The 23356-nt window shown below is 53.4% G+C and overlaps 1 protein-coding gene across 2 annotated transcripts in view; it reads left to right on the top strand.

Annotated features, from left to right (window-relative positions):
- The first annotated feature begins 1047 nt into the window (after positions 1 to 1047).
- The window catches only part of INTS3 (integrator complex subunit 3), a 69732-nt gene continuing 47423 nt past the window's right edge, over positions 1048 to 23356 (top strand). The window contains exons 1-5 of one of the 2 annotated variants that reach the window (XM_037882740.2): positions 1048 to 1685; positions 9720 to 9803; positions 11419 to 11502; positions 20075 to 20188; positions 20535 to 20619. In XM_037882740.2, coding sequence (XP_037738668.1) covers positions 1593 to 1685; positions 9720 to 9803; positions 11419 to 11502; positions 20075 to 20188; positions 20535 to 20619 — 460 coding nt within the window. In that variant the 5' untranslated portion in view covers positions 1048 to 1592. The remainder of the gene's footprint in view (positions 1686 to 9719; positions 9804 to 11418; positions 11503 to 20074; positions 20189 to 20534; positions 20620 to 23356) is intronic. The other variant, XM_037882741.2, reaches the window with a different exon arrangement.

Genomic DNA, 23356 nt, shown 5'->3' with positions numbered 1-23356 from the left:
GGGGGGGTGTCAGTGCAGACCGCTGTATGGACAGGGAGATGGGGGGTCACTGCAGAGCCTGGTGGGGGGTGTCGGTGCAGAACCCTGTATGGATGGGGGGGGGTTGTCAGTGCAGAGCCCTGTATAGATGGGGGGATAGGGGGTCACTGCAGACCCGGGGTGGGGGGCATCAGTGCAGAGCCCTGTATGGATGGGGGGATAGGGGGTCACTGCAGACCCGGGGTGGGGGGCGTCAGTGCAGAGCCCTGTATGGATGGGGGGATAGGGGGTCACTGCAGACCCGGGGTGGGGGGCGTCAGTGCAGAGCCCTGTATGGATGGGGGGACAGGGGGTCACTGCAGACCCGGGGTGGGGGGCGTCAGTGCAGAGCCCTGTATGGATGGGGGGACAGGGGGTCACTGCAGACCCGGGGTGGGGGGCGTCAGTGCAGAGCCCGGGGGGCTCGGGGGGGTCGTTGTCAGTGCAGAGCCCTGTATGGATGGGGCGGGGTGTCAGTGCAGAGCCCGGGGGGCTCGGGGGGGTCGTTGTCAGTGCAGAGCCCTGTATGGACGGGGGAAGGGGGGTTAGTGCAAAGCCTGTGGGGGGGGGTTGGTGCAAAGCCCTGGGGTGGGCAGTGCAGAGCCTGGGGGGGGGGGTCAGCGTAGAGTGACCAGCCAGCAAGTGTGAAAAACCAGGACGGGGGGGGTAATAGGAGCCTATATCAGACAAAGCCCCAAATCTCGGGACTCTCCCTGTAAAACCGGGACATGGGGTCAGGGGCGCAGAGCTGCAGGCTGGGCACGGATCAGTGGGGGGGGTTAAGCGTACAGCGCCCTGCACGCGGCGGGAGTGGGGGGGGAAGGGCACGCGCTGCGCTGCGCGGGGAGGGGGAGGGGGAGGGGCACTCAGAGCCTCAGCCTCGCGCCTCCCCCGTCCCCAGCCTCGTCGAGCGAGACGCTTCAGCCCTACGGAAACCACGCCCCCTCCCTCCCTATTGGCCAGACCGCCTCGCCGGCCCCGCCCCCAGCTGTGACCAGCCCTTGGGGCGGAGCCGCTTCCTTCCCCTGTCGCTCGGGGGCCTCTCCCCGCTGCCATTGGCCGGCGAGGGGCGGAGGGGGCGGGTCCTTCCGGCGCGTGAGCCGCTTCCTCCCCCGCACCCCCCCTCGCTCCTAGTGGCTTCCGGTCTGTGCTGTTGGGTGGGGGGTGAGGAGGCGCCTGCTCCCCCCTCCCCCCGGGTTCAGAGCCCCCCCCCCCCCGGTCCCCTCAGAGGAGACACCCCCCCTCGGGGAGAGAAAGCCCCTCCCCCGCCAGTCCCCTGCTCCTCCCCCCAGCCTGGGGACCTGCCCCCTGCGGGCCCCCGCCCCCCATAACGCCGGCCCAGCCCCCCCGAGCAGGAGCTGAGGGGCGCCCCAGGCAGGAGAGAGGGGACCTGCCCCCCCGCAGCCCCGCCCAGGTGCCAGGCAGGTGCTGGGAGGAGCCTGGGGGCTGAGAGAGGAGCCCCCCCATCCTGCCAGCGGGGGAGGCGGGGCAGCCCCCTGGAGCCCTCACCCCCCTTGGGCAGAGCTGCGTGGGCCCCAGGGCTGTGAGCGGCAGAGGGGAGCCCCCTGCCAGCCATGGAGAAGGGGAAGGGGGGAGCCGCCGCCGCAGGCGGAGGAGGGAAGTTGCTGCTCTCCACCCTCCTGGACGCCAAGGATGAGTTAGAGGAGGTAGGTGCACGTGGGAGAGGGGCCTGCAAGGGGCGGGGGCTGGGGGCAAGGAGCTGGCCAGGGGGCCTGTAAGGGGCGGGGCGGGGGCTGGGGGCAAGGAGCTGGCCAGGGGGCCTGTAAGGGGCTGGGGCTGGGGGCAAGGAGCTGGCCAGGGGGCCTGTAAGGGGCGGGGGCTGGGGCTGGGGGCAAGGAGCTGGCCAGGGGGCCTGTAAGGGGCGGGGGCTGGGGCTGGGGGCAAGGAGCTGGCCAGGGGGCCTGTAAGGGGCGGGGGCTGGGGCTGGGGGCAAGGAGCTGGCCAGGGGGCCTGTAAGGGGCGGGGCGGGGGCTGGGGGCAAGGAGCTGGCCAGGGGGCCTGTAAGGGGCGGGGCGGGGGCTGGGGGCAAGGAGCTGGCCAGGGGGCATGCTGGAGAGGGGGCTGTAAAGGGTGGAATGGAGGCTGGGCCTGGGGACATGCTGTGCTTGGACACAGTGATTCTCACTCCCCAGTGTGGTTCCCCCACCTCAGCTTTTCTTTGAGGAGAGAGGCAGCTGGCAGTAAGTTGCAGTCTGAACCCGGTGTGTATTTGTGTAAAGCCCCCTCGATCTTGTCTCCGTTGCACTGGTGGGCAAGTGGTAGCATGTTGGCCTGCTAATGTTCCCAGTGGGCAAGTGGTTCTTCACTTCATCTTTGGTTTCTCCACCTTCACTGGGGGCAGGCCCTGCTGCTTCATGTGTGGGCACTTTGGAGGGACAAGGGCTGTGGAACAGGATCATAAAGTCTGCTTCGGACTTCAGCGTTGACAGGATTCCTCATCTTTTCTTTCTGATAACAGGAAAACTGTGTCATCCTGGAACGTATTTCTACTGACTGCCAAAGCATTTTGGAGCCCTGGCAGGACCCAAAATATGAGACCTTGAAATCATGTCATTCTGCTCATTGTCTTGCTTTTTTCTCCACCATGGATAGGTGGTTAGAGAAGCAGTGGGAGTCAAGACTTTTGGGATCTGTACCCGGTGCTGAGGCATTGTAAATAGTGGTTAGAACAGCTGAACAAGTTCTAGGTTTTATTCCTGGCTCTTCTTTCAGACTTTCTGCCTGACCTTGGGCACTTAATCTCTCTGTACCTCAGTTTATTCATCGGTAATGCAGGTAACTATTATTGTACCTGTCTCACATGGGTGTTAATTAATGTTCATAAAGCATTTTGAGATCCTCTGAAAGGAGCTATTGTAGGGTGAAGTACTATCACTTTAGTTGTGACATGATTTGAGCGGCTAATGTCTCATGAACTACTGGACTTGCAGAGCCAGCTTTTATTTACTATGAGCCAGGAGCAAATGTGTTAAGGACTGTTGAAACAGTGCCAGCTAAAATCATATTGGAAATCAAGTAGAAAAGAAAGACCCAAAGGTATCTGGAATTACTTGGTTTCAGGTTTATATTAACCTGCTGGGCCTGGAAACTCCCGTACCATTGGTAAAACTCTCAATTGTCCCTGTATATTTTTGGTACTAGTCCAGATCTGAATAAAAGATCCCAGTCCTCAGAGCAGTGCCACTTTTTGTGCCTGTCAGAGCTGAAAACTCAAATCCTCCTTGAAACCTCGCCAAGGACTCTCTCCGGGGCTTGTCTGGAATCCATGTAGCACTATTATTTAGTGTTCTGTAGTGCCTCTTCTCCATGGATCTCAGGGCAGTACAGCTCTCAAACCTTGCCCATCCAGTGAGGTAGGTATTGGTATTTTACAGCTGGGGAAATTGAGACACGGACAGGTGAAGTGACTTGTTCAAGGTCATAAAGTTGGATAAGCACCAGAACTAGGAAGTGAATCCAGAAGTCCTGACAAATGGTCCCCTGCTTTAATTGTTAGGAATCTCTCCTTTGTGCATGTATTTTAAATCACTAAAACAGTTAAAGAGACACCAACTTGAAATTCAGTCAGTTTGTAAGAAATGAGTTAAAAATAATGTCAGGTATTACACCTGCTCCTGAGTCCCCCAGCCAGTTTTAGTGGTTTTACTATCACGTTTTCATGTTTTGTTTTGTTTTTTTTAAAAAAATCCTCTTCCATGCAGCGGCATGTAAGACTCTCACAAATGGGGAAACTGACTATAGGGGGGAAACAGGGCTCACACGCAGTGCTGTCAAATGTCCAAAGTCAATATGGTGGCAAACTCGAAGTGTCTTTTCTCATGTTCTCATTATAATAATGTGAGATGCTGATTATAACAACAGTTGGTTAACCAAAGGTTTTGGAGGAGTGTTGTTTAAGGTGACAATGTTCCTCCAAAACATATTACATATGGTATCGTAAACTAAAACTCAGAGAGAAAGCTGACCTCTTGCCAGCCTGCTGTGAGTTCTGATAAAGAAAACACAGCTCATCACTGGACAGCATGCTTTTAAAGTTGCTTTAAGGTAAGGGTAACATCTTTCTTTTAGACTAACCATTTAGCCACTCTTCAAGTTTGTGTGTCTCCTATTTATTGTGACAGGGAGTTTCACTCTCTGTGTCTTAACTCTCTTCTAACACATGGTCTAGTGAGGTATCTGCAAAACGTCAGCTCCTGCTGAGAGAGAAATACCAAGACCCTTTCTCTGCTATGGAGATACTGAAACTAGGGGTGTGGGGTGGGAGAGGGGGGCATATATACACGCACACACAGGTTTGTGTATATGCACTTTTTTCTGTAGCTAAAAAAATGACTCTTCTAATATTGATTCTGCAGTTACTCCAAAGTGTATAGTCACTTCCCTGGTGACCTGTCAGGGTAGAGAATAACGGTGTGAGGATTGATCCCTAAGGTGTAACCATATCTGTTGTCTTTAAGATTGATCCCCTAGAGTTAGTTGCTATATATATTTGTTGTTTTAGTGTCTGGACAGCGCTAGTCTTCAAAAATATTCATGGATTTTAAAGCCAGAAGGGACCACTGTGTTCATATGGCCTGATCTCCTGCATAGCAGAGACCACAGAATTTCACTTGGTGAATCCTGCACTGGAGGGAATTATTCTTCCTCCTGTATAAGTGACATTGTCAAGCCCAGTGACTTGGGGTTCAACTGGAGCATACTGTTAGAAAGTCAGTCAGTCTCCATTTAAAGACTGAGTGATGATGAGCTTACCCACTCCTTTGGCAAGCTGTCCTGGTAGCTAGCTACCTGCACTGTTAATATTGTCCTATTTGCAGTGTGAATTTTTCTGACTTCAGTTTGTGCTCACTGGATCTTGTTCTGCCTTTGCAAATAACGGAAATGAGTCTACCTGAGATCTGGGCTTTCAAATTCTTTTGGTCCTCTCTGATAGTTCTGTAGATCAGCCCTGAAAAAAGCCTTACTGAAAAGCAGTGTTACCCTTCCGCACTTGTTGGCCCATGTGTGTTCATTTGCATCACCCTAGAAGGCAGACTGTGAAATGGAGATGTTCCCCTTTGCCAACAGCTTCCTCCTCATTCATATTAGCACATGGGGGAGGGGGGAGAGTCACTAGCCTGTGCCATAATTAGCCTGGCAGATTTGCATTTTAAAATGGTGCTAATCCGAAAATGATTGTGTAGAAATAACCCCTTCAGATCCTGCACATCAGCTCCTGGAGTCGCATCTGGCAGCTTTCCCTGGCACAAACAAGTCATTACCCGGCTAACTCTGCAGGAGAGTGAGACAGGGTCCTTTTGTCTCACTTCTCACAGGTGGAGTGGGTGGCTGTGTTCCAGTTGCAGGGTCTCTTGCCAGTGGTGATGGCAGAGCCAGAAACATTCCAGCTGGGTCTTCAGATCCTGCACTGAGTTTGTGGCACTGGTAGTTTGAATGATTGGGCCAAGTGACAAGGGGCACATCTGCCCTTGAAAGCAATGCACCTGTTTAGGCCAGGGTTTAATCTACAACTTGCACAGCAAAATACTGGGCTGGAGAGACGACAACCTTAACTGCAGTGAAGCTGCCTCTCCACTATAGTAAGAGCTGAGGCTTAAGTAGGGTCATTTTTATACTCGGGCTGTAGCTACACTGGCCAAAACGGGAACCGGGTTTGCCCACCGGTATAGCTCCCTGAGCAGTAACAGCTTTTCCTGTTGTCGGTGGAGCTGCGCTGCTGGGGCCATTATAGACCTGTCTCGTTCTCTAACTGCACATCATTCCTGTTCCACTGCTCAGACTCTTCCTAATTCTCGGTCACTGACCTGCTAATCAGGCCCTACCAGCACTACAAAAATAGCCATGTGAACAGGGTTGTAGCTAAAACATGCTGCTCCTTTCCTGTGTGAACAGGAACGAAATGCATTAACCGCATTCCAGCATAGGTAGGACATGGCTTCTGAAGGGTGGTCGTAACGTGTGTGGTTCTGTGTACCTAGGCAAGAATAAAGGATGTTTGACTATGGCGGTTCTTGTAGTGTGGACGGGGCATAGTCCAGCACTAGCTCTTCCCCTCTAATGTCCGCCTGGTTACTGCAGACGTACGCTCGGAAGGATCTGTTGTCCTCGTGGCATGTGCCTGGAGCCCCTCAGGTGAAGTCAGTGAGCGGCTCTGCACCTGCACTGGGAGGTACCTACAGTTCTTACGTAGTACTAGTTGGAAACGCGGGTTTGAAATGAGAGCACGCCAGCTTCCGGAAGTTCACGTCCAAACTACCCCAAAGACGTCAGTCAGTTGGTGCTCTGGGAGGATTAACTTGCAAAAATCCAATTAAAATAACCCCTGTGGATTTCTCTGAGGTCGAGTGGAAGCTCTTGCCACTCATGCCTCAGACTTTTGCCTCTTGCACTGTTATAGCTTAGCAACAGCAAGTGGGTCTTATTAGGCCATTCCGGTGCAGTGCCTTGTTCGGGAAGGAAGGGAATTGGGTTTGGTTGTGATCAGTGGCAGCTGTCTGGGGTGCTGCAGAGCCAGCATGCTCTCTCCTTCCCTCATCCCCACTCCAGCCCAATGCACAGAGTGATTCTGAGGGTGTGTCTACACTGCACACTAGGCCTAGGTCTGTGACCCAGGCTTGTGGACTCGGTGTTTCCAAGCCCCTGCTTCAGTTTCCACACTGCATTATAAATTTGCGTTTACAGGTGCTGGACCTGTGTGTCACAGCTGTGCTAACACATCCATACTGCACTAAGCAGCCCTCCTGACTCAGCTCTGGGGCTTGACCTGCATCCACACTGCAAAATGACAGGGCTTGGACCTGAGTCACAACAGGACTCGGGGTCTGATCCACCCCCCGGCAGGTCCCGAGTGCTTTCTGGTGTGACTATTCTGATGTGTGTAGCCAGAAGGGGGGCTTAGGCTCAAACCTGAGTCCGAGCCTGGCCTTAGTGAGCAGTGTAGGCACTCCCTGAGTGGCTCCAGAGTGGGACCCATCTGTCCCCTCAGTCAGAGCGATGTTTCACTGGGGTGTGTGTGGAGGGGTTGGGAAGGTCTGAGCCAAGACAAACGTCCTCCCACTCAGAACCCCTAGACCTTGTTTAAATTCTGAGGCCTTGTGAGACAAATGGGAGCGCTTAGCCTGGCTTTGTTCATAATGGAATCTGCACCTCCTGTAGACAAGCCCCTGTAGAAAGCCTCCACTTGAGAGCACCCCCAGTGTCCTCCATACAATCTTGTCATGTCTCTAAAGAGCCACCCCCATAAGAAACAGGACTCTTGTTGCCAAGGCAGGGTTCATGGGCTCTGCTTAGATGCCACCTACCAGACTAACTGAGCTTTGTTCACCCCAAAGTCTCTGCTTTTCCAGTGTTCCTAGCACCTTGCTGGCTGTCCAGCTCCTTTCCTGTGGCAGAGTTGTGCACACGGCTTGAGAAGCTTACGGCACTTACAAGCCAGTGTTCTGAGTTCACTAGACACTGCCTTTGTCAGATGTTTGTCCCTTTCCCCAGTGCTGACTCCTTTCTGTTGTTAAGCGTTATTTGAGCACTAGGAAAATAGTTTCATGTACCAACCTGTCCCCACTTCCCTGGCTAGTTCTTGCGGTTTTACAATCACATTTTGCTCTATTTTAAAATGCTTTCCTCTCCCCTGTTGCTGTATACAAGACCCACAGCAGCAAAGGAAGCTGACTGGCTGACTACAGAGGGCTGTGCACCCAATGCTGTCGAACGCACAAAGTGAAGTGAAATCACTTGTTGTGATTTTCAGCAAGTCATAAAATTTCCGACGCAATCATCGCACTTTAAGTTGATGTTCTCCCTTGAGCTGCAGTAGATCTGTAAGGCCTTTTCACCTCTCACTCCAATACCAGCGTGAGTGCCATGGAAGTGCCTGTCGTGGGGATTTGGAGTGGGCCAGGGTGCTTAGCCAGACTGTGACGCACTTACCAGCCGAGTGCCAAATGCTCCTGCCCTCTGTTGATCATGACGACAGGAACAAACAAATGTTTTACTTGCTTGGGGTGAGCAATCTGCTCCTTTCCATGGATAGGCAGGTGAGCGGGGCTCAGCGGGCTGTGGATGGCCTCAGAGAAGGATGGTGCTGTGGGCGAGGCACTGGCTTTGGACTTGGAAGAGCCGAATTCCATTCCTGTCTTTGCCACAAACTCCCGAAGTGACCTTGGGCAAATCACTTAACATTTCCATTCCTCAGTTCTCCAACTTCAAAATGGTGACAGCGGTGCTCTCTTCTGCGCCCTCCCCTCCCCCTGTCTTGTCTACTGAGGCTGTAAACACTTCTCCTGAGGGACTGTCTCTGACTGTCTTCACTGGGCCCAGCGCAGGGCCACCCTGCTCTTGGCTGAAGCACGTGCTACTGTAACACAAGCAAGAGGCATAACAGCAGTGCTTGGAGCAGGGTTCGTCCCACTGGAACAAAAGTCCTGAGTGTCACTCAACGTTGTGAGCGGTGGGCAGTGGTGGTGGTGCATATGTATTTATTTGTATTTCAGTCATGCCTACAGACCCCACTCCAGGGTCAGGGCCCCATTGTAGTAGCTGCTGCACCACACATGAGAAGTCAGTCCTCGGCTGTTGTCGTAGCCAGTTGTGACAGCTGCTAGAAGACCTTGTGGTGCGTTGAGAGGACATGAGCGGCTGACAGCCCCCTTGGAGCCGTGCGTCTGCTATGCTTTCGTAGTCAGACTCTGCTCTAGAGTTACCATCAGGGTTTTGCAGTGGCAAATTAACCGAGTTTTGCCATGTGCTGGGCAGTCTGGCTTCGAGTCCTTCTCGCTGTCATTTCATTAGCTGGGACATCCGCATAAAAACTTCTTCTCCTGCGGTTTCTTCACACCAGAAGCTACTTACGAAGTTAGTAATTAAAATGGAGGCCCTTGGACTCCGGCACCTTGCCTGAGCGCTAAAGTCACATAAAATGAAAGCGTCTTGTCTGTCTGCAGTGGGTCTTCAAGGGAACTCCACTTGCCGCTCAGTAAGGGGCACAGCTCTACAGTATATGCCCAGAATAGTCTTTGCCACGGTCCGCGAATTGTAGCTTCAGAGAGAATTGAACGTGTGAGACTATAGCTCTGCTCTCAGAATGGGGACTGACGTCCCTGTGTCACCTTGGCCCGTGTGTCGTGTGTGTTGGCCCAAATCCACATGATGCCATTAGCTGGCTCTGCAGGTGGGGGAATGGCAGTGGAGTATTTCAAACACAGACTAGGAATAAATGAGCAGCTATGAGACAGTAGCTTCTCCAGTCAGCGGCTGGTTCTGGGGCCCTGGCGCAAGGGGAGAATGATTATCATACTGGTTTTACTCTCCAGCCCCCATGGCCCCCATCGCTGGTGTATATGTGGTGTCTTGAGCATAGATGGCAATGGTCTCCCATCGCCTCTCTCATCACCCTTTCCATGGCAGCAGGAAGTGAGAGGGCCCAGGTTTTCAAAGCTGACTAGTGATTTTGGTGCCCAACTTGACACGTCCAAGTGGCCCTGTTTTCAGAGGCAGGAAACCAGTGTGTTTGGAAAGTTGGGCCCCTTAAAGGCGTCTCAAATTAGGCTCCCAAAATCACTCCTGGGACTCTTGGCCCCCCTGTTTTGTTACTTGCACAAGGCACCCCGAGTGGCCGAAGAAACGGGGGCTCTGGGATACCTGTTCCTGCTAGCTGGTGTATGGATTTGTTTTCTCTTTTTCAGAGACTAGAGAGGTGCATGGGCATTGTGACATCACTGACCAATGGGGTGTCGGAGAGGGAAGCTAACGATGCCCTAAATGCTCACGTAAGTGCCAGATGTGGTTTTCCATTATCTGTTCTGGGGTAAGGCAGGGCGGTAGATGAGGGTTTGTGGGGGGGGGCTACTCCTTCCAGTTTGGCGATGACCCATTCATGCAGCATAACCCAACGTAACTAAGTTTTACTCCAACTCCATAAAGCACACGTTCAATATAAATACATTATTCCTTAAATATCATTCACATACATCTCGCAGTGATTGTGTCTTGGCAAGTTACAAGCTTTCTGTAGATGCCTTACATGTTACCCTTTACGGATAAGTATTCTGTAAGACGTGTTTGGTGTAGTGAGTTTGTCAGGTCTGAGATGAGAGTTGTTTGCAAAGAACAGGGGACCCTTTGCCAAGGGGTTTCTTTGTCACAGAAGTTAATCCTGACAAGAAGAAATAATTCACCCAGAGGCACCTCCACGGGACGGCAGCCATGGGGGCTGTCGGCCAGCCAATGTGTAACCCTGCTAGGAGCAGTGGAGCGGGCGCTGTGCCACCCTCACCAATCTGAACACTGGCCAGACGTTCTCCAGAGTTATTTTTTTAAGAAAAACGCTTACTCCATGTGTAGTAAAATTCTCTGGCAGCAGTGCCACGCTGTGTTTCCTTGCTGAAACCTGGCTGACTTTTTTTTCTCTTCCATCATAAGCCCACCCTGTAAGGTTGCTTGTGAGGGCTGGACAGCTGGTACTGATCTACCACGAGAGGGGTGCATATGCATGTTTGTGAATACACACTTGCTTATGTGGTGGTGGTGACATGCCTGTGATTGCCGTTATCATGCACTTTTTTGCACACTCCCTCTTCATACATAGTTTCTCTGCTTGAGCTCCTTGGAATCCCCATTCCCAGTGGTACAATCTTCCCACTGCACTTGCTTCTAGTCCTGAAAAGTTCCCACATCATCGCCTGCTCCCTGATGATGTTGCTGTGAAGAGAACACTCTGGTAATTTTTAGAGGTTCTAAAATGTGTTGGCTGCAGTTTTCTTCCCCCTTGTATCTTTGGCTAGCTGGAGTCAATGCACTAGGGGAGCCTGGCTTAGCAGGAGGAGGGATGCAAACATAGGACCTGCCAAAGCCCACTGGTGCTAGTGGGAGCCTTTCCCATGTGGCTGAGTGAGCAGCAAAGTGTGTCTCACACAACCCTGACACACCTCTTGTGAAGCCCCAGGTGTGGGGAGGGTGCCTCACGGGGTGGCCCTGAGGCCTTCAGGGTGATCCTGTGGAGTAACCTGCATCACGCAGGTGTGGCCTCGCTGCTTGTGAGTAATGTGGGCATCCAGAAGTCCTGCCAGTAAAACCTTCAGACCACTCCCCACCGCCATGGAGTCTCTCACTTAGGAAGAGCATTGAAGCATTGCTTGAACTACGTATTTTAACTCCAAAATGTGTGTGCGTGCAGGAGATACAGGCACAGGACTCAATGGACTTTGCCGATATGAACGATGGGGAAGCTCTGTAACTTTCTGCTGCTGAATTCCCTGGGGGCGGCTGTGCGCTGGTATGGAGCGTCCCTGTCCTAGAACTGAGAAGAGCCTCTTGCGTCGTCAACACCCCACCTGAGCAAGGCCTAGTGTTGCTCACCTGTGTTGCTTCCCTTTCCCCTTGCAGGTGTGTAAAGGAGCCCCTCAGCATGAGGAGATCTGTCTGGGCCTCTTCACCCTGGTCCTCACGGAGCCTACTCAGGCACAGAAGGTAAGGCACGGTATGCCCAGCTCCTGCCTTGGGATGGCTTCTTTCACTGGGCGCTCTGCTTACCAGACAAGACATTTCTAACTATGGCGGCTTTCCAGAGGCGCCTGCAGGCACTGAGGGCTCCCTGGGCTGGTAGGGAGGAGATTACTCAGCTCCTACAGTTCTGCTTTCAGTGTGTTTACATGGCACAAACATTGGCCTTTGTATTTCAGCAACAGCAGCTATGCTGGGGGATGCTAATGCTGTCGTACCAAGGAACGGAGTCTTGGTGGCAGTATCTTTGGCAGCTTTTGGGTTAATTGTTTTTGGTGGGGGTGGTGGTGTCCTAAATAAACGATGGGAACTGGGGAAGGCTGTTACCTCCTGTCTCTGTGGTTCCAGAATGGAGATGTTTCTGGCTGGCCAGATGTATTTGCGTACAAAAGTAATTATCTAAAATCTAGATAATAAACAAATTCATTTCATAAGCAAAACTGTGTGTGAGAAGCCCGGCTCTAATAAGTTGGCAAGCTGGATTTTATTTTTAAATATCTTTTGGAATGAGCTGTTAACAGCTATTTAATTTCCTGGATGCAGGTTAGACAGTGTTGCTGCAAACCAATGAAGCGTTTTGGGAATGAAATCGAGCGTGATTTTTTTTTTTTCTTGTAGAAATTGTGACTGCGTTGTAGGTAGAAGGATTTAGTAAAGGGATTTGCCCTGCTTTGCAAATGCAGTGAAATGCCATCCAAATACTTTGAGATGCAGATTGCGAACAGCTTCTCAGCAGGAGTAGCTAAGGCACAAGATGGGCAAGTGACACTGCCAGAAACACCGGGTCATGTGGTGGTGTTTGAAACTCCCATCCTGGGCTTCTCTACATGCAGTCTTTTGCACTAGCCACTGACTGGCACTGCCTTTCTGCTGTAGCCTGCCTGGCCACCGTAAGCAGGGACCTGGAGGTAAAAACAAGAGTACAGCTTTTTGCTGCATTATTCATGTTACAAACACACAGTAAGGGACAGTCACTTTGTTCTGAAGAGCGCAGTCCAAGTGAAGATGAAAGGCAACAAGTGTGTATAACAGACAGAGAGAAGAGGGGAAGGGTAACAGTGCTGGGGAGATCTGATTAGAGAGCCGAGCTATTAGCTGTGTTAATGAAATGGGTTTGCTGTCTAGTAATTGGATTGACAGGGAAAGCAGCTCCTTGTTGAACCCAGTCAATCATTTCCCCCTTTTCTCCTGTCACTTCTTTGGAAGCCTTGGCTGTCATATAGAAATGAAGAACATGAGTCAACAGTGTGTGTTTTGTTTAAACATGGTCCTCTTGTTTATCGCTAGAACAGTCTGAAAATGGGTTTGAAACTGTTTTCTGGTTTAAAATCAGTGTACACCTGAAGTTGCTGGTGTTGCTGGTTGCTTGGGGAGGGAGTTTTCGGATGCAACCCCTTGGAGATTGTAGTGGTTCTCCTGAACTGGAAAATATTCCAGAGCATCATGATTCTCCACGAAGTGAGGTGGCCAGTGGATGCCGTGTGAGTGAGTGGGGAGGTTCCCCTCTGAGGTACCTGGAGTGACCAGCGCTGGAGTAGCACAGAGGCCCTGAGCCAGTTGAGAAACGGGAGCAGTGGAGCGTGTGCATGTTCGGGGGGAGGAGGTGTCTCTCTCCAGCTCGGAAAGGTTATTGTTGCTGCTGAGGTTTGGCTGCGTGACTGGATCAGCGGGTGTCCCAGGCCTTTCCCTGGGGTCCTGGAACGCTGGCACGGGTCCTGCTGGCTGCATGTTCGGAAACGGGTCATTGGCAGTGTTCTGTCATGGAGTCAGGGAACTGCCCATTCTCTCAGTACCGTGACACATACCGAGGGCTTTCACTTGCCGCATTGGCTCAAAAGCAGCCCTGGAAGGGCTGGGAGTCAGTGATGCTGGGGGGTGTTTGGTTCGAATGCTGTTCAGTGGGTAGGCAACGTGCAGCATTTAAAGGGATCGAAGTAAACTCTTGAGGCGAGGGCTCTTCGTGGTCTGGTGTGAGCAGGGCTGAGTGGCCAAGTGTTGGGGATGCACTGTAATTGGACTAAGTGACTCATGCAATTTTCTCTCTTCGCTGATCCAGTGCTTTAAGGCTCGGGCTCTCTAAACCAGGGCCATAGCTCCACCTTCACCACCAACCCAGGACTGCTAAGCGGGGGGGTGTCTCTTTCAGCGGAGTTGTAGTTATGTCCCCAAAATGACTCTTCTTAAAATACCAAACCAAACAACTCCCCTCCCTGATCACTAGGACCCCCCCACACACACCCACACTCTTTGCTGATGCAAGCAGGCTTCCCCTCGGCTGAGCTGGGTTCTGTTCCGCCTCTCCCATCAGTCACCAAAGCTGCTTCCAAGTCCTGACTCAGGAGTTGCTGGTGCAGCACGGACACAAACCGATTCTCCCCGTCAGGGCTGCGCATGTGGTGCCAGGGCTCAGAAAAATCTCAGCCAGGCTGGTTCTGAACTAGGCCCCAGACAGCTACTGCCGTCTCAAATATCGCGTAACTGGTGCCTCCCTCCCACAGCTTCTTCCTCTGCTCCAGCTCGATGGCCACCCCAAAGTGTAGGCTAAGCGCTCACCGCAGTCCGCATGCTCTGGTGTGGAGACTATGTAGTCTCTTAAAGGGTTAAACTCTTCCAACTGGAGTGAAATCCCCTCTGGTGAGTTGTGATAAACAATCACTCCGGCAGGGCAGGTGTCCTGGCACCTCTGCCCCTGTACCCGGTCGAAGGGGTCTCCAGTCAGACTCTTCCTTGTGCTTGCAGCACCAGTGTCCTCCTTCCCTTTAATCTGTGCTGTGCCCATGGCTGCCCCACTGCGCGGGGCAGAGCGACGCTGGGCAAACAGTTCCCACCTGCTCTGTCTTCTCCGCACGTTCCTCCGTGGGAAGGGCAGTGAGGGGCAGAGCCTGCGTCTGTGACGCCGTGCTGCTGACAGGCAGTGAATCGCTCTGCCTCGGCGGTGGCAGTGGAGGGCACAGCTGCTGCTTATGGCCCTACTCATTAGCCACCTGGCTGGCTCTGCTGCTTTGGTCAAGCACATCCCTGTTCTTAGGGGATCATTGGATCAGCCAGCGGGATGGGGGCGGGGTTCTGTTGTGGTCGGTTATTGCCTCCTTCCTTCCCCCCCACCTAGTCCCCAGCAGGCATCTGGAGCCAGGACTGCAGAGTTTTATTTCTGGCTTTGCCACTGGCTCACTGCATGACCTTGGCAAGGACCCGCATCCCTCTGTGACTCCCACCTCTGTCTGTAAAGGGGGGATATAGCTTGCCCAGCTGATAAGGGACTTGTGTGGCTCACTGCTTGGGGCAGGCTTTGAGATCCTTGCATAAGGGGCAAAGCTCCCTTCCCACAAAGCTGACAGGTTCAGGAATCCCTTCCCCCATCACAGAAGCACAGTCAGCTCTCGTGGGGCCTGTGACAGCTGCTCACCAGAGCCCTGCAACTGCTCAGGGGGGAGAATTGGCCCGGGAACCCCCTGGGGGAATTGGTTGGTGGAAGGTAACTCCTGGCGTGGAACGTGGCCAGGATGCCAGGGTTAGCGGCCACAGAAAGGGTGTGGGGTCCGTAATGATCACAAGAGCCAGGGCCATGGTATCGTGTCTCTTGCAAAAACGGGGATGTGCTGCCTGAGGATTTCTGGGTGCTAAGGCCGAGGGGCTGGAATACTTTATTAATGTCTCCTGCTCTTTATCTGCAGTTTGACCCCCCTGAGACTCCACCCCCACCCCACCCCACCCCACATCTCTCATCTTCGTTTCCTTACTCCCAAATCTCCTTGGTATCTGTTGACACCTGCGTAGCCACGGTTGGTAACTCCTGAGCTCCAATGGGGCTGCGGCTGGAGGCGTGTGGCTGCGGCTGGAGGCTGGCTGGGCGCGCGGACTCTGGCCGTTTTGGGGGAGTTCAGACACCAGTGGGGCTGATCTGCAAGTCTCACTCATTTAATTTGTTTCAGAGTAACAGCCGTGTTAGTCTGTATTCGTAAAAAGAAAAGGAGTACTTGTGGCACCTTAGAGACTAACCAGTTTATTTGAGCATGAGCTTTCGTGTAGCTCACGAAAGCTCATGCTCAAATAAACTGGTTAGTCTCTAAGGTGCCACAAGTACTCCTTTTCTTTTTTCATTTAATTTGTGTTGGCTGGAAATGTGGCTGACGTGGTACTTGCCATTCATTGCCGCTGCCTGAATTGGGCATCCTGTGTGCTGGGGCCTCTCGCTAAACTTGTTTTGCTCCCCATTCCTCCCAGCGTCCCATCCACCCTGTTCTCTGATGACAGTGCTTCTTTGTGCTGGCTCCTTTGGTCATCCCTTCCTGCATCCCAGTTCCACGCGTTGGTATCCCTTTCTCTCCTTCCTCGCTGCAGCCCCAGCATTGGCTGGTGGGGAGACAAGCGCCAAAAGCGGGCTGGACCTACAACTTCCCCTGCTTTTTGTGGAGACCTTGTTAAAAGACAGCTCTGTGCCTCCCACTGCTGGCGTGGGAGGCTACCGACACCTTGCTGGCTGATTAAGGAGAAATGGGATCACAGCCGCCCCCTTCCCAGCCTGTTGAGGATCAGCTGAGGGATGCAGCCCCCCACGCTGGCAGAGATTAGCCGTGGTAAACTTGTCCAGCTGTGAGCCAGGACACTTGGCCCTTCAAATATCCAAGTGACAGCGGATGATGTGTAAGAAGTTGCCTCCTCCGCCCTGTGCCCTTTTGCTTTAATTAACTTCTGCTCTTGGACAAGAGGGCAAACAGAACCTCTCCCCCGAGTTTGAAGTGCCCATTTTCCCTTGGGTCTCCATCACGCGCCCCCCTCCTGCTGGCAGGGGAGGCTCTTCTGCATGGCCTGATTTATCTGTTTAAACTGCACATCCATCAGGCTGTTCCCTTCCTATTAATTAAATGGCCTGTCTGAGGGGGTGGCTCTGACCCGCCGAGAGCAGGGACGAGATGATGAATCACTTGCATCCTTGAAACTCATCTGGCGATTCAGGTTCCCTTCCCTTGCCATCCAAGCAGGGTCGCTTCTCCTCACGCCACACACCCTTTGCTCACCATCCTGTGGTCAAGACAGGTTAACAAGGATCCCATCTCATCTGCTTGGGTCTCTGTGGGTGAGACATGGAACTCCAGGGGCTGAGTAACAGTGCAACTTGTACTCACCGTCCGACTTCCACCTTGAGCTGAGTCCAGTTCCAGACCTGCTCTTAACAAACAACTTTCATTTCCCCAAACCCTTTGGGACCCATGTGGGGTGAGAAGCTGAAATACAGCAGGACCTGTTGGGTGGGCCGGCTGCATCCTTCCCCATGGCACCAAAATACCCAGCGCTCAGGCAGTACCTTCCGAGTCTCTGTTCTTGCTGCTCCCCCCTCCTCTGGGGCCTTTTAGAAACAGGCCCCCGTCACACAGAATGTCCTCCTCCAAGCTTGGTCCTCCCATTTTTAGAGAGTCAGGAACTGGTCAGGGGTCTCTTGGGCTGGGCTCCATGGGTGTCGCGTCACAGTCCAAGTGAAGGCTCCCTCTGGGCTTGCACTGCGGAGCTTCGAGTGTGTTACCCCCCTGGAGCATGGCCACAAGGTAGCTGTCACAGGGAGCCGTAGCTATATGAAGCCAGCAAGTTCGAGTCCTGGAACCTCAGCAAGTTTGTCTTTCAGAGCAATTCTTTGAACCCCACTGTCCTTGGGTGTCATGGTAAGGGTTTCCTTGACCATACAGCTTCCTTGGGTCACTAAGTCAGCGTGCCCGGGGTTAAATGCAGACAGGCCTCACCTCTGGGTGCGGGGAGGGGAAGCTCACAGCAGCAGGAGTATACCACACAGGAGAGGAGTCTGAGAAAAGCAGTTAGACGTTACTGACTGAGAAGGAAAGATACTAGAGAGACAAGGCGGGTGGGGTGATATCCTGAGACAATGCTGCATACAAGGAAAGGCGAGATGTGGATCTCATGAGCGCTACTAAGGACATGGGGACATAATTGTCTGCGAGGGGAAATGCCGGGGGTCACTGAAGGCCTTCAGGGGACTAGTAGCAGAGTGTCATGGGCTGTAATCAGTGATGAGCTGCCAAAATCTTAACAACCGGTTCCCTCCTCACCCCATGAGGGGGTGGTGGCCCCCCCCTCCGCCCTCCAGGACTCCTGCCCTATCCATCCCCCTCCCCTGTCCCCTGACTGCCCCCAGAACCGGGCAGGAGGGTCTTGTGGGCCACCGTAGTGGGTGCCCACCCTGCTCCTAAGAGCCAGAGGGACTTTCCGGGGGGCGAGGTGGGGAATCCTGGTGGTGCTTACCTGGGGCGGCTCCCAGGAAGCATCCAGCAGGTCCCTCTGGCTCCTAGGGGCGGGGTAGTATAGCTGGGGGGGAGCAGGGGGAGCGGTCACTCCCCCCACTGATCACATCAAAAGTGGCGCCTTAGGCACCGACTCCATGGGTGCTCCGGGGCAGGAGCACCCACGGGGAAAATTTGGTGGGTGCAGAGCACCCACTGGCAGCTCTGCGCCCAGCCCTAGCTCATCTCCGCTCCGCCTCCTCCCCTGAGCGTGCCGCCCGGCTCTGCTTCTCCGCCCCCAGCTTCCCGCGAATCAGCTGTTCGCGCGGGAAGCCTGGGAGGGCTGAGAAGCAGGCGGCGGCTTCGTGCTCAGGCCCAGGGAGGCGGAGGCGAGCTGGGGCGGGGAGCAGTTCCCCTGCGCCCCCACCTCCCCCGGGTTACCTGCTGCGGCGCGTTCAGGGGAGGAGGCGGGGCAGAGGTGAGCTGGGGCCAGGTGTGGGGCGGGGAGCTGCCGGTGGGTGCTCTGCACCCACCAAATTTTCCCCGTGGGTGCTCCAGCCCCGGAGCACCCACAGAGTTGGTGCCTAAGGCGCCACTTTTGGCCGGTTGTTAAATTTAGAAGCCCTTTTAGAACCGGTTCTCCCTCATGGAATAGCTGGTTCTAAAAGGGCTTCTAAATTTAACCGGTTCTAGCGAACCGGCTCCAGCTCACCACTGGCTGTAATTAAGGACAGGAAGAGGTAAGATCTGCACCAGGAGGGGTGCTGACTCTGGCATAGTCCTGTGGGAAGAGGTAGCAGCCTGGTCATCTGAGACTGGACAAAGCAGTAGGGAGCTTAGCGTGTGGTATAGTCCCGGACCAGCGGATCCCATCAGCCCCTTCCATCTCTGCGGCTCGCAGGCCTTGCAGGAGTTGCAGTGGTGTGTGTTAGGTTGAAGCCAGCGAGGCAGCTGCCTGAGGTTGGCGTTAAAGGCCAACGTTCCCTGGGGAGGCAGCAGGCGGCTCAGCGGGCTGGGCCCTGGCTCCTGTTTACGGAAGCTCCTTTAGCATCTCAGATTGTTAAAAAGCCACACGAAACCTCCACCTGTTGCGTGAGTGTTTTATCCCTTCAGGTGCTGCATGAAAGGGGGGAGAGCACCTGAGCGTGGGGAGTCCAATTGAAGAGCTCTTCCCGGGCCTCATTAACTCTCCAGAGGAGAATGATGAGACCACAGCCCTGCTCTCCGGAATAGCATGACATTTAACAGCACAAATTAACATTCATGTGGAATGACTTAGCAAATTACTTCCTAATCACCCCCATCCCACTGCTCGGAGAGGAGGCAAGAGGAAGCCAGGGAGAGCTGTCAGAGCTGGTTACACCTTGGCCACTTGCTTTCGGGAAGGCCCTTCCTTTGCTGAGAATGTGACGCCTAGAATTAGCTGTCTTCGGGGTGCGCCCTGGGCAAGGGGGGGTCAGGATTTCAGTGGTATGGGTTGGTCTGTGAACTGAAGTTAGGCTAATTTAACAGCCCATCCCCTGGTCTCTGCTTGATGAGTGGGAAGCCATCCACGGCTAGCAGTGATGTGGGAAGGAGCAGGTGGCATGGGAGTAGCCTGCTTTCGCTGCTGCAACTCTGGGCACCACTGGTTAGCCAGAGCCCTGTCGTGCTTTGAGTTAGTTACCCTGACTGATGTCTGAGACCCAGGAGTGGTATAAGGGGGGAGGCTTTGGGGACTGGGATGTGTGGGGTTTTTTTTACTAGGCCAGACCTCCATATGCGCTGTCCTCTGCGCCACAAGTGGAGAGGCTGAGGACTAAATGGGCCACAGACTGAACTCCTGTTTCACTTCTAGCATTGGTCTCAGCAGGGCAGGGCAGAACGTGGGGGGCAAGAAGCATGGGTGTGGGGCGCTTTGGGCCCCAGCTCCATCGATCCAGCAGCTTTCACCACCATTGTGAACCAGCCTTGCCTTTGGGGGGAGTTCTGAGTGCAGGAGAACTGGGCTAGCCCATGAACCAGTGATTAAAGGCACCAGCACAGAGGCTGAGAGGGGACTCGGGTGGAATAAAACTCTAGCTTGGTGTGACAGCGGCTAGGCCAGGTCTGAGGGGAAGGGAGCTTGGCTCTCCAACACAGAGACCCGGGTTATTCCCTCTGCCTGGATCCCCGGGGATGCTCCTGCTTTACGTGCCGATTCTGGTGCTAGTTTATTGAGTGTCCCAAGCCCTCAGCCAGGATCAGGGGCTTTATAAATCAATCTGTTCGTTATGCTGCTCAGGTGGAGTCACCTGTACCCGTCTCCCCCCACATTGTCTCTGCTGCAGTGTTACCGGGACCTGGCGTTGGTGAGCCGAGATGGCATGAACATTGTTCTAAACAAGATCAACCAGATTCTCATGGAAAAATACTTGAAGCTGCAGGATGCCTGTCGGACTCAGGTGAGAGGGGAACTGCCTTGGAGTCGAACCTGATATCGGCCCTGGTGAGAGCGGAAAGGGGACAAGGGACTCAGCATCTTGGGGTTTGGTGACGGGATTGGAACCATAAGCAGGAAGGGAATGTGGAGGAAAGAGCAATGTTGGATGAGTGCTCCCCCCCCCCCCCCCCATGGCTGCTAACACCCTCTTAGATGTGACCCTAGTGAACTTGGGGCTGTGGGGGTCTGTCTGTCTTGTGCCACAGAGGTGTAGTCGTGGCTCTGTGGCCAAGGCTGTGCCGGGATCTGCGCTTGAAGCCGCATCAAATTCCCCCTCTCATGCTGGCTCTGTTCTTCTCTGTCTCCAGCTGGTGTGGCTGCTGCGGGAGCTGGTGAAGAGCGGGGTGCTCGGGGCAGATGGCGTCTGCATGACCTTCATGAAGCAGATTGCAGGTGAGTGCCGCCTTGGGCCCGGTTCCTGCAGCAGTAGGGACTGGCCCCCATTGCGCTGCACTGCCCCAGGGCCCTGCCCAGCTATGGCTGCACCAGCAGGAGACCCACCCCATGGCAGCTGGGACACAGCACGCTGCCTTGCTTGGGGTCTGTGACGCCTTGCCCGAGCTGGGCTGGGTCTGGGCTTGCAATGGAGGCAGCTCACGCCCAGCTCTCAGACCCTCGCTTTGCAGCAGTGGTGCGTTTCCAAGAGCCGGCTAAACCTACCTGTCAGGGGATGGAGAGGCTAGTGGGGTTGCTGCTTAGGCCTGGGAATCTGCGTCCTCCCTGTGAGGGGTTAATCCCCGGGTTAGGCCAGCAAGAAGCAGGGTGAGGTTAGGCAGCCTAGTGCCAATAAAGTCTCTGGAACAGCCAGTGGGCGTGTGGATTCCTCAACTTGTCAGCATCTCAGCTCCTGTGGCCTGGCACAGTAGGACCACTGAGACCAGCCCTGACCCATCTCTGACATACGGGCAGCCGAGGGGGGTGCTCGCATCCCCTGAGCTGGGACTCTCCCATGCAGGACCTGTAACGCTTCCAGAGGGGCAGGGCCAGGGCCTGGCCATGTGGTAACAGCTCGTTTGCTCCCCCTGGTTCTCCGTGTAAACAGCCCCCTCTGTGCCATTCCAGGTCCACAGAGCAGTGCCACCACACGTCAGCGCTAGGCACCTACGTCCAGGGAGGAGGAATTTGCATTGCATAATAAAACTTGACATTTCATTTTTATTGTCTACATCTATGACATGGGGCTGGCCCAGCTGGCAATGGAAACCATCCCCTCGGCTGCAGGGAGGGGGAGGGCAAGGCTGGGTTGGAGGGGCCAAATGCTGAGAACGAACCAGCCCCTCCCTACCCCCCATCCTGCCCCCTTGCACAATGTAATAAACATGGTGATGGTGTCCCTGTTTCCCTTCAGTTGAGGCTCCCTGTGCGGGGCCCCATTCTACTCTGACGCTGCTGTCCTGCATTTTGCTATTTTTATGATGCCTTAATTGTTATGATCACATTGCAATTGCTTGCAGCGTGCCTCATATGCGCTTCTGTATTTCCAAACGTCTGAGTACAGCTCTGGGCTTCTAGCACCGTTAGCAGAGTACTCCAGCTTCATGCTGGCCACTTGCTGGGGATCTCATTTAGAGGGGAAGTGAAGGCAGCTGTGAAACATGTCTGGAAGAAAGGGAAAGTTGATAGTAAGGACTTTCCCTCAGGAATTGTGGAAAATTGATAAGGGAAGCAAAGGGACACAAGGAGAAATCTGTGGCCCCAGAGTTAGGGACAATAAGGTGTTTTTGAAATATATTCGGGACAAATAGAATCCTGACAATGATATTGCTCCATTACTAGATGGAAATGGTAGAATTATCAATAATGATGCAGAAAAGGTAGAGGTGTTCAATAAATATTTCTGTTCTGAGTTTGGAGAAAAAATAGGTGTGTCTCATCATATGGTAATAATAACACTCTTTCCATTCCACTAATATCTCTGGAGGATGGTGTACAGAAGCTACTAAAGTTAGACATTTTTAAATCAGCAAGTCCAAATAACTTGTATCCAAGAGTTTGAAAAGAGCAGGCTGAAGAGCTTTCTGGACTGTTAACATTGATTTTTAATTAGTCTTGGAGCACTGGGGAAGTTCCAGAAGTTTGGAAGAAAGCAAATGTGCCAAGTTTTTAAAGAGGGTAAATGGGATAATCCAGGTAATTATAGATTTAGCAGCTTTACGTTGATCTCAGAGCGGCTAATACGGGATTCAGTCAATGAAGATTGAGAACGATATGCAATTAAGATAGCACACGTTAAAGGTATTGAACATTGGCTAAGCATTAGGTTTCGGAATGACAAGGTGGGTGAGGCGATATCCTTTATTGGACTAACGACTGTTAGCGAGAGAGACGAGCTGTCGAGCTACACGGAGCTCTTCGGGTCTGGGAAAAGTTCTAAGAGTGTGTCAGCTAAATAAAAGATCAAAGAGAGAGGTTAGCATAAGTAGCCAGCTCATGTTCTAAGGGACCAGTGTGTGCTAGCTGTTTGATCTTGTATTTAGCTGTGACACTAGTGCCTTTCCCAGGCCTGAAGAAGAGCTCAGTGCCGCTCAAAAGCTCTCCTGTCTCACCCGTGGAAGTTGGTTCGGTAAAAGATATTACCTCGGCCACCTTGTCTCTCTCACATCCTGGGACTGACCGGCGACAACAGCTCTGCAGGCAGGTCTCAGAATGTACTTGCCACTGAGCGGGTGTGTTTCCAGGGGGGGTCTTGCAGGGATGAGTTCTTGGCCCTGCGTTTTTTAACATTGTAATCAATGACCTGGAAGAAAACATAAGTTGATCACGGAGAAAGCTTGCTGATGACACACCAATTGGGGGAGTGATAAATAATGCAGAGGGCAGGTCACTGATTCACAGCGATCTGGACTGACCAGCTTAGGATGGCTAAATATAAAAGTATACATCTAGGAATAAAGGCCAGGCTCTCTCTCTCCCGGGAAGCAGTGTCTCAGACAGATTTGGGCATCGTAGTGGACAGTCAGCTGAACCTGGACTCCCAGTGTGACGCTGTGGCCAAGAGAGCACATAAACAGGAGAATCTCGAGTAGGAGCAGAGAGGTTATTTGAGCTCTGTATCTGGCACTGGTGGGACCATCGCTGGGATCCTTGGGATCCAATTCTGGTGTCCACAGTTCAAGAAGAATGTTGATAA

The sequence above is a fragment of the Chelonia mydas genome, chromosome 24, assembly GCF_015237465.2.
Source record: "Chelonia mydas isolate rCheMyd1 chromosome 24, rCheMyd1.pri.v2, whole genome shotgun sequence".
Classification (NCBI taxonomy): Eukaryota; Metazoa; Chordata; order Testudines; family Cheloniidae; genus Chelonia; species Chelonia mydas.
This window is presented reverse-complemented; position numbering and strand designations above follow the sequence as displayed.